The following is a 19,904-nucleotide window of genomic DNA, read 5'->3' as shown; positions in this document are numbered from 1 at the left end:
TATATGGGGTCAAAATCCCAGGCCCCTCCCCCACCTGTCTCAGCTTCTCTAGTCAGCCTCTAGGAGAGTTTCCTGAAGGTAGACTGCCCCAATATTGACAATGTCCATTGGAGTCTGCAAACTACAAGCCCCATTCTGCTCCTAAACTTCCCTATCCTCCCACAACCTCAGTGGAACTCTGAAATACAGTTTGCTACAATACAGAGAGGACCAACAGAGAGAACCACAAGAACCATGAGGGAGGACCAAGAGGAGGACCAAGAAAGGAACTCTAAAGCACAAGCTGTTACTGCACAGAGTAGACCAAGAGAGCAAACCAGGAAAGCAGACCAAGAGAGAGGGCTAAGAGACCTCAGTGGCTCCCTAAGACACAGAGAGTGACAGTACAGAGCAGATCGAGAACAGTTCCTAAAGACGAAAACAAACACAGCAAGGATTGGACCAAGATGCAAAGACACTGCCAGCATCAATTGAAGGAAGAGATGGGTAGGTACCAATGCAAGAATTCATTCAACAACCTAAAAAGCAACATGGTAACACAAGAACCCAGTGGTTATACAACAGGAAGACTTGATCATCTGAATCCAGAAGAAACAGAAGAAAATGATTTTAAATGTAACTTTATGAAGATGATGGAGACTTTAAAGAGGAAGTGAAAAACTCCCTTAAAACAACAGAGGAAAAGATAAAAAAATTGGAAGAATTTAATAAATCCCCCAAAGAAACAAAAAAAAAAAACATGAGAAAACAATCAAACAGGTGAAGCAAAGATTATGAGACTGAATACTGAAATAGAGGCAATAAAGAAAACACAAACCGAGGAAATTATGGATATGAAAAATCTGGGTAAATGAACAGGAACTACAGAGGCAAGCATAACTAACAGAATACAAGAGCTGGAAGAGTCAATCTCAGGTGTTGAAGATACTATAGAGGAAATTAATTCATTCATCAAAGAAAACATAAAATTCAACAAATTTTTAGCACAAAACATTCAGAAAATCTGGGACACCATGAAAAGACCAAACCTAAGAATAATAGGGATAGAAGAAGGAGAACTCCAGCTCAAAGGCACAGAAAATATAATCAACAAAAATCACAGAAGAAAACTTTTCCAACCTAAAGAAGGTTATTCCTATGAAGGTATAAGAAGCATACAGAACACTAAATAGACACTCATAGCTAAATAATAATCAAAATGTAAAACAAACAGAATAAAGAAAGAATATTAAGAGCTGCAAAGGGAAAAGGTCAAGTAACATATAAAGGTAGACCTAATAGAATTACACTGAACTTCTCAATGAAAACCATAAAACCAGAAGGTCCTGGGCAGATTGCTGCAGATGCAAGCCCAGACTACTATACCCAACAAAGGTTTCAATCACCATTGATGGAGAAAACAAGATATACCATGAAAAACCAGATTTAAACAATGTGTATTCAAAACCTAACCCTACTAGAAGGAAAACCTCAACCCAAGGAAGTTAACTGTGCCCACAAAAACACAGGCAACAGATAACCTCCCACCAGCAACCCCCCACCCAAAAAGGGAAACACACATGCACACCACTGAAAAATAACAGGAATTAATAATCACTGGTCATTAACACCTCTTAATATCAATGGACTCAATTCCAGTGGAAGGGGAAGAGGAGGAGAGGAGGGGAGGAGGAGGAGTACTTGAGAGAATGGGATAGTCGTGATGGAGGAAGGACAGAAATGAGAAGAAGGAAAGAGATATTCTGATTGAGGGAGCCATTCTGGGCTAGTAAGAAACCTAGCACTAGAGAAATTCCCAAGGATGACCCCAGCTAAGTCCCTAAGCAATAGAGGAGAGAGGGCCGATCTTAACTTGCTCTGTTATCAGACTGAATATCTTAAATATTACCATATAACCTTCATTCAGCAACTGATGAAAACAGAGTCAGAGATCCACATCAGAGCACTGTGCTGAGCTTCCAAAGTCCAGTTGAAAAGTTGGAGGAATGAGAATAAGAGCAAAGAGGTCAAGACCATGATGGGGACACCCACTGAAACAGTTTACCTGAGATAATTGGAGCTCACCAACTCCATCTGGACAGGGAAGGAACCAGCATAGGACCAAACTAGTCCCTCTGAATGTGGTTGACGGTTGCATGGCTGGGGCAGACTGAGGGTCCACTGGCAGTGGCACCAGGATTTATCCCTACTGATTCTACTGGCTTTTTGGGAACCCATTCTCTCTGGATGGATATCTTTCTCTCCCTAGATATAATAGTGAGGGCCTTGGACCTTCCCCAAAGCACTGTGACTTACCCTCTCTGTGGAGTGGATGGGTTAGGGTGGGGTATGGAGTAAGTGGAGGAAATGGGAGGAGGGGGAGGGAGTGGGAACTTGAATTGGTATGTATAATGAAAAAGGATAATTTGTTTTTTTTTTTAAATAAAATAAGAAGAGCAGGGAGGGAGAGATTAGGAGTGGACAGAGCTTGTCTCTTAAAGGGACAGGGTACTGTTTGCCATGCACACTGGCGTGACTCAGGGTGTGACACACTGTGCCAGGTTCCCAAGGGACAGGGCCCAGGTGAGCCTGAATACTAACATTGTCTCTGTCAGAGATCAGCCCTAACATAGGTGTAAAGTTTCCTCAAAAGGCCTGGGGCAGTGTATGGCAGTGGATGTCCCCACAAAGGATGTAAGGCCATAAGGGACAAGAGTCACCTTTGCCAGAAAGCTGCTTGCTCTGTGATGTCTTGTAAATCAGAGAGCAGGCCTGGAGAGATGCTCAGCAGTAAGAGCACAGGCTCTTCTTGCAGAACAACGGGATTCAGTTCTCAGCACCCACATGGAGACCCACAATGATATGGGAGTCCCCTCTGTGTGCTGTGATTATCATTAATGAATAAAGAAACTGCTTTGGAACTATAGTAAGGCAGAACTTAGGTAGCTAGGCTGAATGCTGGGAGAAAAAAGGGCAGAGTCAGAGAAAAGCCATGGAGCTGTCACCAGAGACAGATGTGCTAAGACTTTGCTGGTAAGCCACAACCACATGATGGTGCACAGATTAATGGAGATGGCTTAAATTAATATATGAGTTAGCCAATAAGAAGCTGGTCAGAAATCTTTAATAAATAAATAAAAATTAAAAAAAAGAAGCTGGGCTAATGGGCCAAGCAGTGATTTAAATAATAATGTTTCTGTGTCATTAGTTTGGTTCTGGGTAGCAAGGATGAACAAACAGCCTTCTACACCGCAACAGTCTGTTACTTCAGTTCTAGGGGATCTGAGTTTCTTTTCTGGCTTTTTGGGGCACAGAAATGAATGTGACAGACATACATGCAGGCACAACATTCATACACATATAAAAATTAATCTTTTTTAAGACAGAGAAGAAGCCTTTAAATAAACATGGACAATTTCTGCACAGGGATAAAGTTTGATGATCCCTTATTGGATGAGTCTGGCCAGTCACATAAGATAAACCCTACAGGACCCCATTCCTAGGAGACACTACTACAGAGTGTCCGTGTTCAGAGGAACAACACAGAACAGGCAAGATGAGTGCCAGGACCCCCAGTAGGGCTGGGCAATGGGGAGTCGGTGTTTAATGGACACAGTTTATAAGATGGGATGTTCTGTAGACGGATGGTGGTGATGGCTGCACCACAGCATGATTGTGCTTACTGCACTGAACATTGAAATGGTGAGCATGGTAAACTCATGTGTTGTGTGTACTGCCCTGGGAATGCGGTGAACAGCTGTAAACTCAGCTCTGTACCTCAGGAGCCAGGCAGACAATTTAAAAGTCAAATGACATGCAGTTAGTCAATGCAAAGTATAGGGCTAGGTGCTCCATTTTGGGTACAGGAAGGGACATCCTAGCTGCTCATAATTACACACACACACACACACACACACACACACACACACACCCCTCCATCTGTACCCCTTAGTCCAGAGTGGCGAGCACCATGTGAGGGCAGGTTACCTTGACAGGGCTACAACTTCCCGGACATCCAGCTCCCTGACAGGCACACTGCAAAAGGAGAACACAGGAGACAGATTTTGAGCAGGTACACAGAGACTGGAGGAAGGAGCACGGCTCCTGAGGGCACAATAGTCTGTCTGTTACAGTTAAAGAACAACATAGTGGTGACCACCCCAGGCACTATGTCAACAACATGAAATCAGGCACTGTCATCCCATAGATTCCAGTGGGTAGGGGAGAGTAATTGTTCTAAGGGCTGTCCATGTAGGTAGGAGAATGATCCTGAACCCAGAAAAGACAACAGTTTTCCCCCAAAATCACTCCATTTAAAGACAGCAGAGGGCAGTTGAGGATGCTCTGGGCAGCCTAAAGTAGGACTAGACCCATCCACGCAGAAGTACAGGCAGAGTCCACAGCATGTAGCAAAATATTCATCTAGTTACTAACCAAAACACATATACACATGTATGACGGACATACAAACATGATATATACATACATATAAACAAATATGATACACACATATTACACACACATATGATACATGCATATATGACACAGAATTCTACAAACACTCACCTAGGCACAGTTCCTTGGTGTCCCAATTCCTGACTTCTTTGGCTCAGGAACCCATAGCTGTGGGAAGGGTGTGCACAGGGGCAGCTGTTCAGGACACAGACCTGAGACTGCATGTCCCTCCCTCCAAAGTGCACCACTGTACCCACCACAGTGAGCACACAAGTTCTCAGTGGGGATGTAGGGCCACGTAACAGGACTAAGCATGCCCATCACACAGAAAAAGAGGTGGTGAGAGGAAGGACCCTGGGCACAAGACATGAATGTGAACACCTGTAACAGCTGCAGACGGCCCCCTCCCTCCATGCCAGATACCTATAGCCCAAGATCACATCTGGGACTATTTCCTGATTGCGTCTACAGAAGCCCCAGTAGACATAGCAGTGACTTTGCTCTGTGAGTGTTCTCAGACCATCTGCATCTAGAGAGAACTGCCTCGGAGCCACCAGGCCTGCCTTCCTCTCCTTCCCCAGACCCACCCACATAGCTATGGCCAAATGACAGGGCATCCAGCCCCAAGATTTTGTGAAATCAAAAGAGGTTTGCAAGAGAGGCTTCACTAAGGAGACCAAAAAAGCTTGATATGCCAATGTGTTGGAGCAAGAGCAGCATCCTCATGACCAATGTGGTAGTGGGTATGCTCGTAGCTCAGGGTCCCCTTCAGAGTCTAATGAGCTGTTCCTCACCAGCCTGGATTCTTACCCAAAGAAGACCAAGATGAACATTGTGAGGGGAAGGATTCCAAGGTGAGGCGAGTAGCATTTTTGTCTTCCTGAAAAACAGCAGCATGAGATCCAGTTACACATGCCGTTCTTAGGCCTGACACCCCCCCCCCTCCAGTCCTCTCCTGAGATTCAGAGGTCATCCTCATGACCACAACAACCACTGTGCCCTATCTCAGGCAGCCCCAATCCTTGATGAGGCTCCAGCCTGGCTGAGCACTCAGAGGGAAAGTTGTTTACTTCCTGCTCCTGACTCCAGCTGCTCCCTTGGGCCCTCAGGATCCCCTTGGGCCCACATGTCCTCAAACTACTGAGCACCCCTTCAGAAATGAACCAAAATGAATACCTTGGGGCCATTGCTGACTCCATTAGAGGAGGCTAGGGCCAGCACCCCCTCTGTCCCCTATAGGCTCCCATCCACAAGGACAGCAGTTGGCATGTGTTGACTGAGTTTTCTGTCCTGCCTGGTTCCCACAATCGTTAAGTCCCAAAGAAATCAGACAGAGTTCTACATTAACTATAAACTGATTGGCCCATTAGCTCAGGCTTCTTATTAACTCTTATAACTTATATTAACCCATTATTCTTATTATTCTATGTTAGCCACATGGCTCAGTACCTTTTCTGGCAGGATAGGTCACATCTTTCTTCTTCTGTGGCAGGCTCACAACTGCAGAAAGAGCTTCCTTCTTCCCAGAATTCTCCCGTTCTCATTGACCCTCTTCTACTTCCTGTCTGGTTGTCCCGCCTATACTTCCTGCCTGGCTACTTGCCAATCAGTATTTTTAAAACATAATTGACAGAATATTACAATTGTCCCCCACCAGGCCTGTTCTAGGACTTTTTCTCACGCTGGGGTTGAAACCTAGGGCTCATGAATATTGGGTAAGTGTTTCACCACTGACCTATGTCCCTAATACCTCAGATGACTGTCACGTCTCTAGAGGTTATGTATTCTCATAATCAAGTTCAAATAGACCTAAAAGACATAGATCTAAATAGACTCAGGTCTGGGCTCTGGAGAAGAGCTCAGTGGGGAAAGTTTTTGTCACAGCCACACAAGCCTAGGGACCTCAGTTCAGATCCCCAGACATCTGGAATCCCAGCACTCCTGGGATGAGATGGGAGGGGGTGGGAGACTCCGGAAGCTCACAGCCAGCTAGGCTGCACACAGTAAGAAACAACAAAGAATCCCTGTCTCAAACAAGGTGAAAGGCAAGGACCATCACTCCCCATGGCTGTCCTCTGACACAGGCACACCCGCACACATATGGTGTGGTTTTAGAGGTTTATGTCTAAAATGCCTTAGTCTCCCTGTCCCAGCCGGTTACTTTCCCCTTTAAACCACCTGATCTGATACTTTGTTTCTTATTTTATTTGTTTATTTAGTTGCATGTGTGTGCACCTGTGGGTGCCTCAGAGCACTAATGGAGGTCAGAGGGCAACTTGCAAAGGTTGGTTCTCTTTCCACACTGTGAGTTCTAGGGATTGAACTCAGGTCAAGTTTGTCTTCCAGCACCTTTACCCACTGAGCCATCCCATTTGTCACTTCTTATGCTTCCTCTCCACATCTCCACATCCTCCCACAATGGAACAGCTAAGATCCAAAAGCTTCTAGAAACAAACAAAGAAAAATGGACATGCGAACTTTCTTTGTCCTCATTATATTCCCCTCCATGTTTTGGTGGTCACAGGTTATAGAGGAATCTAACTGAAGGTAACATTTCCCCAATCTTTAAATAGTTGCTACTTTTTAACTTTTAAAAATAACTCCTTTGGGGATGAAGAGATGACTCACCACATTAAGAGCACTTGGCATCTCACAACCATTATTAACTCCAGTTTCAGGGAACCCAATAAGGTGTCTGGCCTTTTAAGGCACCGAAGCATACCATTGGTGCACAGAAATACATGCAGAAGAATGTTCATGTATACAAATATAAACTTTTTTTTTTTTAAAAAAAAGCAAATGCCTGGTGTATTAAAAAGGAAAGAACAAGGTTTTTAAAGGCAAAAGCAAGAAATAGTGTGTATACTTTTTTGTTCCTTTCTTGTCTGGTTGAGTATTTTTTTTGTTGATCTTGCTGTTGTTTTGGGGGTGTCTGTTCGTTTGTTTTGAGACAGGGTTTTTTTTTTCCATGTAGCTCTAGCTGTCCTAGAACTCAGTCTGTAAACCAGACTGGGCTTGAACTCAGAGATCCACTTGCCTCCTGCTCTGAGTGCTGGAATTAAAGGCATGTGCCACCAATGCCACCAATCTAACTAAATAATCTAATTTAAGTCTAACAAAATATGCCCATTTAATCCAATATGGTCTCTGATCTTTTAAGGCACCAAGGATACAATTGGTGCACAGAAATACATGCAGACAGAATGCTCATGTACATAAATATAAACAATTTTATATTTAAGATATTATTTGATGCTCTTTGAACAAGGAACTCCCTTGCTGTGTATGCCCCCCACACTCCCCTCCTCATCTATATATGAATCTAGAGACCCATCTGCCCTCTTGGCTGGATGTTTACAGAACACAATGCTGTCACTACTCACCACAGGATCGTGTGAGATCTTGTCATTGTTTTTATTGCTTTTTAAAAAATATCCCCAACAGTTCCAACCTTTTAAGGAATTACATTATTCCTTTCACATCATTCTAGCAGTCATCAAACACTACATGGTGGGAGCTGGAGAGGTTGCTCAGGGATTAAGCACACTTGCTGCACTATCATGGGGGCCTGAGCTGGGATCCCGGTAAGCATGTAAAACAAGAATTCCTGGAAGAAGACCTGTAACCAGGTAATACACACTTTAGGTATGTGTGTGTGTGTGTGTGTGTGTGTGTGTGTGTGTGTGTGTATGTGTGTGTGTAAATTGAAGAAATAAAAAAAGGGATATGTGGTAATTTGAATGTAATTGGCCCCATACTCTCATAGGGAGAGGCACTATTAGAAGGTCTGGCTTTGTTGGAGGAAGTGCGTCACTATGGAGGTGGGCTTTGAGGTCTCACATATGCTTCTGCCACACCCAGTGTCTCAGACCACTTCCTGTTGCCTGTGGGTCAAGATGTACAACACTCAGCTGCCTTTCCAGCACCATGTCTGCCTGCAAGTCACCATGTCACTCCATGATGCTGTGAAGAGATCCCATGACCACGCAGCCCTTATAATAACTCAACCTCTTAGAATTAATTCTCCCCAATTTAATATATTTCTATTATAAGTGCTGCTGTGGTCATGGTATCTCTTCACAGCAATAGAAACCCTAAGACACGAGATAGTAACATCTTTAAAAGATAAAAAGAAATAGTTCACCAGGCATTTTACCAAAGAAATACAAGCTGCTCAAAATTTCTTGTTCTGAGAAGAGCACAAGTTAAAACCACAGTAACCGCTGGGTTTTTGTGAGTCACAGACTAGCCAGGACTTGCTGCTGTTTGTTCTGCTTCGGTATCACCAACCATCAATCTCTACTTCTACATGGAATGAAGAGATGCTAAGTATGACCTGCCGGGTTCTGACAAGCAGGTCACCCTAAGGCATGATCGCTTCTGTGATGTTCATTAGGTCTTGTCAAGCACTGGGGAGACCCACAGAAAAGAGGAAGATCCAGCATGCAGGTACTTTCCAGAATTCCTGGTTGATCAGTCCTCCAAGAGCTAGTACTTTCTAAAAACCCACCCATCAACCATGCTCAACCAACTCACCAACCACCATTGTGTCTAAACTCCAGGCTTTCTTCATCTGGTGGGGGCCCTCTCTACCTCCCAGCACTCTTCACCAAATTCTGGGGCTGTGCCTCCCCTGCACTGGCTCTTCTCCTGACACACTGGTTCTCAAACTTGCACATATCAGGCCTCTCATTTATTATATGGAGATCATACTTCCAAGCTTACCTCCCTTTTCCTGCTCACTGTGGCAGGCATTCTTCTGGTATCTTGGAGGATGATAACTACCAGTGTTCAACAAATTTCACTAAGTAGATGAATAGAGATTAAACAAGACGGGTAGCCCAAGAACAGGCACTAATTTGCCAAGTTCCTCAAAAACCCTGAACGTTTTTAATCTTCAAGACATCTGTCTCAGGTCCAGGCATGGACGAGATCCTGAACTGGGGCCTCAAGTTTATGGACACCCACTTAAGAGTGGTCCTCTGAGGGTCCCAGAACAAGTAAAATGAGTAGTCTCTGACCTGAGGAAACAGTGCAGCTCACGGGCAGAAGGAAATGAGGAACCGGTTTTCTTATCTTGGCTTAAGACTGCGTCACAGGTGTCAAAAGTTATCATATTGTATACAGTGTATGTTTTACTATATAAGAGCTGTTAATGTTTATTGGGAAGATATAGATTACAAAAGAAGGACAGTGGAGGTAAACAGATAAAGCACAGAGAACAGCCCAGGAATGCATTCCCAAAGACAGAAGCAGAGATTGCAGTACAGCAACTCAACTCCATTCCCTCTGTGTCTCTCCAAACTTATCTTTCCACAGCAAAAAAGAGAGAAATTTACCCCTTCCCATTCCAAGGACGCACTCAGAGACCAGTGAGCCTAAACAGAGCCTGGCTGAACAAACACCAACACTGAGGTGGTTGGAATCACCAGGAATGACTGGCCCCATATTATACATATCATATTTTTTTTAACCTAAACTTTGCCCTAAGAGGCTTCATCAACTACCCAGCACCACCCACTCAGCCCAGAATGATAAATGATGTATCCCTGGGAATGAAAAGTGAGTCACCCTATGAGGTTATGGGTTTGAGTTGAGACTGTAGGTGCATATGGGCATATTAAAAATCAAGCTTGAGTGATCTCTATGAGTCCAGTCCCCTGAGCCAGCGATGTCTGCGGGAGCAGGCCAGAGTGAGTGACCTCTGCAGTAGGAGACCTGAGACAGCAATGTCTGTGGAACCAGGCCCAGATCAGCAACCTCCTTGGGAACAGGCCCAAGCCAGTGACCTCAGCCAGAGCAGACCCAAGCCAGCGACCTCCACAGGACCTGGTCCAGGTCAGTCACTTCTGTAGGAGCAGGTTCGAGGCAGGAACACTCATGGGAACAGGTCTGAGCCAGCCACCTTCGCTGGAGCAGACCCAAGTTGGAAACCTCTGCCAGAGCAGACCCAAGCCAGCGACCTCCATGAGAGTAGACGCAAACCAACCACCTCCACAGGAGCAGGCCTGAGACAGTGAACTCCATGGAAGCAGGCCTGAGCCAACGACCTCCATGGGAACAGGCCCGAGCCAGGGACCCCCGTGGGAGCAGACCTAAGCAAGCAATCTCCATGGGAGCAGGCCTCAGCAAATTCCCGGATTGCAGATCAAACTCTGGGAACACCAAGTGACCTCTGGGGATGCCGACTGACCTCCAGGGTAACAGGAACCATGTCCCAGACTCCACCATGAGGAGCAACCATCTAAGCCTTGAATCCAGTGGCACCTGGAAGAGTGATCACCAGAGACAGGGCCACTACTACAGCAGTCAGAGGAAAAGAGGGGTAGGCAAGGTAAGAACTCACTTAAAACCACAAAGAGCAACACGACACCAACAAAATTTAGTGACTCTAAAACAGCAATATAGATGAAGTAGAAGAAAATAACCTAAAGAATAACTTTAGCAGAACGTTTTAGGACCTTAAAGCAGAAATGAAAAATTCTCTCAAAGAGATGGAGGGAAAGACAAATAAAGAATTTGAGGAAGTCAACAAATCCCTTAAACAAAACCAAGAAACAGCACTCAAACAGGAGAAAGAAATGATCCAAGACTTGAAAACTGAAAGAGATGGCCACTTACCCAACACTCAGCAACCCAATAATAAAGCAGATAGGTGGGGATGTATAGCCAGCCTGAGCACAGCAAATGTGGCTCTGGCAGACCTTGCCCTTCGTCCCCATTTCCTCTGCCTTGATAAAATCCATTAGATTATATTCCGAAAGGTAGTCGTCAAGGGCTAGTCTCTTATTGGGCTACTTCTTCCTCCTGAGACTCCCACGATAAAGCTATCAAAGTATTTGAGTCAAGCAACCAAAAGCCCCCTTTGGCTCAACTAATTAACATGCACAATTAAAATTAAACACCTCATCCTAAAGGTGTTTCTCATTTTACCTTTATAAGCCTATGGGTCACATCTGTCTCCTCTCTATCTTAAGTCAGTCCCTTGTCCCTCTGGAACAAATATCCCTTCACTTTCTCCCTTGCTCCTTTCCCCCTTTCCTTCCTTCACTATCTTCTGCATTTGTCTCTGATTGCCTGATATTTGTCCCTCTGGGGCAAATAAATCTCTTTTGTGCTGAGAACTTGGTCTTAGGTGTCCTGAGCCCATACAGATCCCTTCAGTGGGAACCTGTGGTAACCCATAACCCAGGTAGTGATAAGTTTCTGTCGTTTCAATTGATACATAGTCAATTTGAATTATATTTCCTGATATAATTTATCCTTCTCAGTTCTCTGATGGTGTTGAAGGTTAACTGTAGCTTTGTTAGTTTGGCAGCAACAAGTAAACAGCTCCTTCTCAAGGCTGCTAGAGCAGTTCATTCCATAGGTAAAATCAGGCCTCACTTTTTTCTAGAGCTACTATGTCTCCAGCTGTAAAGACACAGTTTATCTACTGCCAGACTTTATCTAAAAAGGATAAACTCATAAAACAAGTTTCAATGTAATTTTTTACAACTCCTTTATATAAGGAATTGCTTCTATGGTGATATTCAAGATAGTCATCAGTGTGACTATGGGACAAGGCCAGTTCAGGCACCCTCTCATCCACTGCCCTGGGTTCTAGCTGGGGACATCCCCGTGGACACCTGGGAACCCCTCTAGAGCAAAGCCTCTTGCCAACCCCAAAATGGCTCCCTTAATTAAGATATCATCTTCCCTGATTCCATATCCGTCCTTCCTCCATCTCAACCATTCCACTCCCCCAAGCTCTCTCCAACCCTCCCCTTCTCCCTTCTCTCTCCCCTCTACCTTTCCTCATCCCACCCCACCCCCATGCTCCCAACTTTTGCCTGGCGATCTTGTCTGCTTCCAATTTCCAGGAGGATCTATATATGTTTTTCTTTGGGTTCACCTTATTACTTAGCTTCTCTAGGATCATGAGCTATAGTCCTTTGTTTATGGCTAGAATCCGCTAATGAGTGAGTATATACCATATTCATATTTTTTGGTCTGCGTTATCTCACTCAGGATAGTGTTTTGTATTTCCATCCATTTGCATGCAAAATTCAAGATGTCATTGTTTTTTTTTTTTTTTTTCCACCGAGTAGTACTCTAATGTGTAGATGTGACATACTTTCTTTATCTATTCTTCCATTGAGGGGCATCTAGGTTGTTTACAGGTTTTGGCTATCACAAATAATGCTGCTATGAACATATGGATCCTGAGGTAGGTTGATTCCTAATTTTCTGAGAAACCACCACACTGATTTCCAAAGTGGTTGCTTAAGTTTGCATTCCCACCAGCAATGGATGAGTGTTCTCCTTACTCCACATCCTCTTTGGCATAGGTTATCATTGGTGTTTTTTATCTTAGCCATTCTGACAGGTAAAAGATAGTATCTCAAAATTGTTTTGATTTGCATTTCCCTGATAGCTAAGGAAGTTGAACATGTCCTTAAGTATCTTTTGGCCATTTGAAATTCTTCTGTTGAGAATTCCCTGTTCAGTGCCTCATTTTTTTTTTAAATTGGGTTATTTAGCATTTTAATGTCTAGTTTCTTGAGCTCTCTATATATTTTGGAGATCAGACCTTTGTCTGATGTGGGGTTGGTGAAGATCTCCTCCCATTCAGTGTCTGACAATTTGGGCAGACTGAGAAGACAATGATAATGACACTGGGATTTGTCTCTACTGCATGTACTGGCTTTTTGGGATCCTATTCTATTTGGATGCATACCTTCCTAAGCCTGTATAGAGTAGGGAGGGCCTTGGACTTTCCACAAGGCAGGGTACCCTGCCCTTTCTTAGGACTGGAGGGGAAGGGGGAGGGAGGGAATGGGAGGGAAGTGGGAGGAGGGGAGGAAGTGGAAATTTTGAATGGTATTATTTATAAAGTAATAATAAGGAAATAAATAAATGGAATTGCTTTATGATGACTGCTCTCATTAATCAACCACCTGTATCTCATAGTAAATGACTAGATAAAAGGAAAAGGTTTGAAATTTGTGTACACTGTGAGGATCTAAGAAAATGTGTTAATATGTATAAATGCAATGTGTAAAGGTCTAAAAAAGTGAATTAAAGTATGTAAAAAAATGAAAATGTTTCAGATTTTCTTTCTCACTATATTGTTATATGAAGACAAAATGTTCAGAGTTTTCCCATTAGTCAGTGGAGTACTGATAAACTACTAATCTAATCCTGGTAAAGCAATGACTGCTATTATAGTCATGAGTTCAAATATTTACATTCCCTTTGGTTGTCTTCTAAGTATAGACTAAGTATAGACGTAAAATGTTTCTGATCATGCTGGAAACACCACTGTCCAATTTATAAATCCGTCACCCTGGACAAAGGAAAGAGTATTAATGCTTTTAGCCCAGACTCATTTCCTTGGGCTCCCAGGCTTTTACTACGACTCGACATGAATCTACTGCTTTTTCTACTTTTTGTATTTTAGTACAGATTACAAACAGTGATAATGATAATATATCTAAAACTTTTATCTGTTTTAGTAAACTTAAAATTCATGTAAGCTTATAGGAAGTCATCTCCTATAAGGATTCTCTTCTCACGGATTTCATGGACTCCAGATAAGAACTCCTGTCAATCAACAGCCAGATCTCTCTATTCTTGAGAGTGGGATCTTCCCCTTCCCTGGTCTTTGGAGATTAGATTCAGAGTTCATGCCTTGAAATGAAAAAAAAAAACCAGAAGTGCTGTGGGATAATGCTCTTGTACCCTGTAAAGATTTGTCACTTGTATTGGTTTAATAAAATGCTGAGTGACCAGTAGCCAGGCAGAAAGTATAGGCAGGGTGACTAGACTAGGAGAATTCTGGGAAGAAGAAAGGCTCAGTCTGCAGTCAACACTCAGATGCAGAGGAAGCAAGATGAAAATGTTGCACTGAGAGAAGGTACTAAGCCATGTGGCTAAACATAGACAAGAATTATTGACTAATTTAAGTAGTAAAAGCAAGCTAATAATAAGCCTGAGCTAATAGGTCAAACAGCTTAGATTTAATATAAGCCTCTGTGTGTTTCTTTGGACTGGACAGCTGAGGGACCATGTGGGACAGAAACTTCCATCTACAAATCCACCCCTTTCCCCAATTTCCAGGGCCATAGGCCTGACTGTTCCAAATGTATACCCAAGATAAAAATACTCCCCTAAACTCCTTAACTTTACCTCTACCCTTAGTCTATCTTTGGATGAGTAGTTTTCCAATCAAACGAAGACTGAAAACTGTTCCAAATTTGCAGCCCTACATGTTTCTGAAGGAATTTCTGCCTAGCCTGAGCCCGTGTTCTGCTCCAAAGCTGCCTGTACTTCACTGGCCCCAGGTGATCTCACGAGACCCGGGCAGCGAACAAAACAGATGTTCCCCCAGGCTGCACTCCTCTTTCCTTTCCAGTTCTTTCACTGTAATTCCAGCCCTGCAGCCTGCTCCCCAACAATGCCCCAATTTCAGCTCAGAAGCACTTATAGAAGAAAATATATTGTCCCATATCATCAACACAAGGCAGGAATGGTATGACTGAAGATATGGGTGACAAATGGCTAACTGATGTGCCTACTGACATGTCAAATGAGACTCCGGAGGCCAGTCTTTCTCGTCATTGCAAGTCTCTCTTGCAGAGTCCTGGCTGCTCTCAGCACTTCTCCCCTCCACCCCTACCCTAAATCTCTCCAGTCCCTGAGCTTTCCTTCCCTTCCCCCAGCTTCTCTTTATAATAGCTCAGAGCTTATAATAGAATCAGAGCCTTGGATCCTTACCAGGTTCATTTATACTCCCGATAGACCTTCTTGTGCTGCTCAGAGGCACCCCACTTAAAAGATGAGATTTTTCAGATGGTCTGAGTGTGTTAGCAAACATCCTTGTAATAAAAACATACCTAATAGGTGATAGATTTGAGACCACATGGAGAGTCGGGGAATGGAGAAAACCGGGTGTTGGGACAGGAACACACAATTCAATTAATCACTCTTATCACACAGTGAATCATTCTAATAACACTATAAAGTGTGCTAAGGGTAGGTTAGCCCCATCCAACACTCTTAGGGTGGGTTTGGAGCCTATTGCAGAAATCATATCTGGTGTTTGGTGTGGTAACGGTGTGGAGATTCTCTCTATCATACAACTCAAATGCTACCCTTTTAAACATAACCCCAAATAAGTAATGGTCTGTAAAAGCATGTGTGCTTTTGCTCAGGAATTGGCTGGCCACTTCATGACTGTGTGCAGGCACCATTACAGGATCTCCAAGCTTAGTTTACTCAGGGAGAGCATTGCTTTGAAAATGGGTCCCTCCCTCCCCTTGCTGTAATAAATCTTTCCCATTTACATGTTGACTGTGCTTATTTAAGCTTTTCCCACACCAAGATGAGTATACTATGTAAATGTGTAAGCACTTTAGGTATATAAAAGCACTAGGTAGTAGTGCATGGGGACCCAGAGCAATAGGAGATGTCAGAGCAGAGCAGGATGTAAGGTAGGGCAGGCAGTCAACTGAGCTCTGTGACAACAGATGGTGACATTTCCTCTTCCACCTCTGACACTGCCTTCCTTTCATGTCTGGCCTTACTTCTGCACAAAAATTTGAAAAATCTGCACAGGTCAGGAGCCCCAGCTTTTCTCCCATCAGCCAATCCCTTCTTCCTACTTCCCCGGCACCTGGGCAGCCTAGACCTGGTTCTCTCTTCTATTCTCTGAGAGTTGACTCACTAACCATGCCTCACACGGTGGATGACAAACTGACTCCCTTGGGCCTCCAGTCCTCCACACATCCCTGCTTTTGCTACGCTTGTCACTCCTTTGCATTACTTTTGTTCCTCCCCCCACCCAGCGCTTTCATCCCTTGTGTGGGGCATCCTCCCCCAACACACCTCCACTGCTCAACCCATGGGCTGCAGCTTCTAGCGCAGCTTCCTTTCTCACCCAGCTTCACCCTTATCTTAACTTTCATCCCAGAAACTGAACCATCCTGGGCCTTGCTATGAAAGTATGGGTGATCCACAGCACCCACACGATAGCAGGGTCTCTCACTGGGACTGAGAGGCAGCACCAAGCTTCCTCCCCACCCCAAATTCACCTTCCCAAATAGCATATGTTGAGGTCCCATTAAGTGTGAATGTGTTTAAAGACACTGAGCTCTGCACCTAAATTTGCTGAGATTGGCCAGTAAGATGGCTCGGTAGAGAGAGCCTTTCTGCATAAGCTTGACAACCTGAGTCTTAGCTTTGGAGCCCAGGAGGTAGAGGGGAAGCATCTCCACAGAGTTGTCCTCTGACCACCACACATGCCCATGTGTATGTACACATCACACACAGAGATGAATTTTTAATCATAATTTTGTTTTTTTGTATTTTACAACAGGGAGAAAAGAGGGAATATGAGTGAGAAGTTTTTTTTTTTCCTATCCAAGGTAGTCAGCCAGAAAGGGCCAAGACTCCATAGCCTACCCCATCTTTTAGAATTCTGGCATGTAAGTCTGTTTATTCTATAATGACCTTAGCCTTTGTGATGATAATTAATAATCAGTGGCACCAGGATGTAAGTAAGGTCCAGCTCTCATCAATGAGACGAGAGTCACCACTCATGCTAGAATAAAAACTAAGCAGACTTTGTGCTCCTACTTCTATGTGCTCCTTGATCACATGCAGCAAACCGTTTTGTCAAAAGAAATTCCATTCCTGAATTAATTTTCCACTGTCTATTGTTTCTCTGTGCAACACCAAGAATATTCTTTCTATCCAAAGGATCATGACTTGACCAGAGGAGGCCTGGGGAGCCAGTCTCATCCTCCCTCCTGATGTGGGATTCCCCTCTGTATGCTGTGAATATCATTGGTTAATAAAGACACTGCTTTGGGCCTATAGCAGAGCTATAGGGAACAGAGCTAAACGGGAAAACTAAATGAGATGCTGGGAAAAAGGAGGCAGAGTGAGAGAGAAGCCATGTGTAGCCCTGCCAGAGCCAGATGGAAGCCACAGCCACGTGGTGATACACAGATTAATAGAAATGGATTAAATTAAGATGTAAGAGTTAGCCAATAAGAAGCTAGAGCTAATGGGCCAAGCAGTGATTTAATTAATACAGTTTCTGTGTGATTATTTTGGTGCTGAGCTGCTGGGAGCCAACAAGCGGCCTCTTGTTACAACACCCTTCTATCACGACTCCTAGTCAGCCCACTTCCAGCCCTGTAATCCTGGAGATGCCTCCCCTTGGCCTCCTTACTCCCCTTCTCCCTACAGATGGCCTGGATTCCTCTGAGCTCCTGGAAGGCCAGCTTCCTGACCACTGATCACCATCTCTGTCCTCAAATGCCTAGGCAGGTGGAGAAGAGGATGCCACATAAGGAGACAGACAGACTTGCACTCAATGTCTGCAATGTCAGATCAGGACTCTCTGCTGTGATCCAGACCTCTGCCCTCTTACCCACCCCTCAACAGTACACACGCAACACACGCACTAGCACACAGATGTAGGTGCCCAGGGGGCTCCTGCCAGGCCAGGAAGCCTGGGCCTGACACCTCTGAGCCTCTCTAGCCCCAGCAGCAATGAAGCCCCAACCAGGTGGTTAGCAATCAATCGAGGGTACCCACAGCCCCCTTCCTCACCCCTCAGCTCACCTTGGAGGTACATGAACGGGCCCTGGACGATTAAATTTCTGAGCAGCAAGTCATTAGGCACAGCCCAGACCTCAGGCACACAGCAGGACCCACCCTCAGGAGCGAAAATCCAGTCCTGAATGCCTGTGGGCGGGGAAGAACTCTGGCTGAATTTAGATTTACCTAGGTGTGTCTACAGGAACCAGGTGTCCTCAGTCAGTTATTGCCATGGACACAGGCAGTATCTCACCTACAACTCGGATCCCGGGGATTGTGGGTGTTTCCCCCTGCTATCTACTCTAGCCTGACTTCATTGTGATTCCCCCAAACCTGTCCCCACTGTCTTCTTCAGCTTTAGGTTCCTTCCTACTTTATCAACCCTCTCCCAAGCCCTCCTCTTCTGACTGTTTTGTTTTAGGATTTTCTCTCTCTCTCATCTTTCTCCCTAACTTCCCTCCCTCTTCTCCCATCTCTTCTCCTCCTCTCTCCCTCCCCTCCCTCTCATCTCATTCTTTCCTTCCTCTTCCTTCTCTCATGTCTATCTCTGCATCTTTTTATCTCTCTCTCTCTAGGCAGGCTGTCCTCAACATACACTGTAGAACAGTCTTGAACCGCATCTGTTTCTACTTTCCAAATGTTGTGATTATGGCCATGTAGCCCCACCCCCAAGTATGTCCAGCCCCGGATATGGAAACCATGTCCCCAGCCCTCCTTCTCATCACCTGAGCACCTTGAAGGCACATCCGCTAAACAACCCAAAGTCGGTGATACTTTCTACCTTGTTATTAACTCTTCAGTGGTTTTCAACCTGTGGTTTGCGACCCCTTTAACAAAGTTCTAGCTCCAAAAAATATCCATCCGTAACAGTTGCAAAATTAAAAATTTGAAGTAGCAATGAAAATAATTTATGGTTAGGAGCCACCACATGAGGAACTGTATTAAGAGGTCTCAGGATTAGGAAGATTGAGAACTGCTGCTCTAGGATGGGAAACTCTTGGTCCTGATGTTGTGGGGTAATGGTTTTACCCTGTAAAGATTTGGTTTTTGTACATTTTTAATAAAATGCTGATTGGTCAGTAGCCAGTCAGGAAGTATTGGTGGGGTGACCAGGCAGGAAGTAGAGGCAGGGCCATGAGAATTCTGGGAAGAGGGAAGTTTCAGTCTGCAGTTGTGACCCAGCTGCAGAGGAAGAAAGATGTGACTGCCTCACTGAAAAAGATACCAAGCCACGTGGCCAACATACACAAAAACTATGGGCTAATATAAGTTATAAAAATTAGTTAAGAAAAAGGGCCTGAGGTACTAGGCCAATCAGTTTGTAATTAATGTAGATCTCTGTGTGATTCTTTGGGACTGAATGTCTGCAGGACCGAGCATGACAAAAACCTCAGTGAACTGTCCTAGTGTTAGGGGTCTGGAGTCATCCAGAGATTCACTAGTGTGACCATTAATGAAGTTTGGCAAAGAAGAGGCTTTTATTCATTTACTGGCACCTGGTTTACATATGGGACTGTGAATTTCTGAATTTAGCTCCCAGCCACCTCAGTTAGGGGTTTTTTAAAGGCAAAGAACGCAAAATTGCATCCTGCTCTCCTGCAAAGCAGAAGGGCAACTCTTGCAAAACAAGTTCTTGTTTACACAAGCAGTAACACTGGTTGACGTTATAACCTAGCTATAACCGGTTTGTTAAAGTTGTACAAGACCAGGCAACTACAAAAAGTAACCGTTAATAGACCTTAACATTTGGATGTCTAATTTTGCTTTAAAGTTCTCTTAAGCACAGAAATTTTAAACTTTTAAACATAACCTTAGCCATCACATTCCCCCTTGAGTTATACCCAGAGTCAAATCCTTGACTCTGTGCCGGGTGCCTTCCA

At 44.2% G+C, this 19,904-nt stretch overlaps 1 protein-coding gene across 9 annotated transcripts in view; it reads right to left on the bottom strand.

Annotated features, from left to right (window-relative positions):
* The window catches only part of LOC126509203 (histo-blood group ABO system transferase 1-like), a 29,735-nt gene extending 11,535 nt beyond the window's left edge, over positions 1–18,200 (bottom strand). Inside the window, exons 1-5 of one of the 9 annotated variants that reach the window (XM_050154909.1) lie at positions 6,784–12,103; positions 5,884–5,934; positions 5,245–5,314; positions 4,546–4,602; positions 3,967–4,014 (exon numbers count right to left, since the gene is read on the bottom strand). In XM_050154909.1, the coding sequence (XP_050010866.1) occupies positions 3,967–4,014; positions 4,546–4,602; positions 5,245–5,314; positions 5,884–5,934; positions 6,784–6,835 (278 nt within the window). In that variant the 5' untranslated portion in view covers positions 6,836–12,103. Of the gene's footprint in view, positions 1–3,966; positions 4,015–4,545; positions 4,603–5,244; positions 5,315–5,883; positions 6,030–6,783; positions 12,104–18,048 lie in introns of those variants that run through there. The other 8 variants (XM_050154914.1, XM_050154911.1, XM_050154908.1 and 5 more) reach the window with 8 other exon arrangements.
* Between the last annotated feature and the right edge of the window lie 1,704 nt (positions 18,201–19,904).

This window comes from Alexandromys fortis, unplaced genomic scaffold (assembly GCF_014885135.2).
Source record: "Alexandromys fortis isolate MF-2015 unplaced genomic scaffold, M_Fortis_MF-2015_v1.1 scaffold_72, whole genome shotgun sequence".
In the NCBI taxonomy this organism is placed as follows: Eukaryota; Metazoa; Chordata; class Mammalia; order Rodentia; family Cricetidae; genus Alexandromys; species Alexandromys fortis.
The sequence above is the reverse complement of the archived record's forward strand: the minus strand, read 5'-3'. Positions and strand labels throughout refer to the sequence as shown.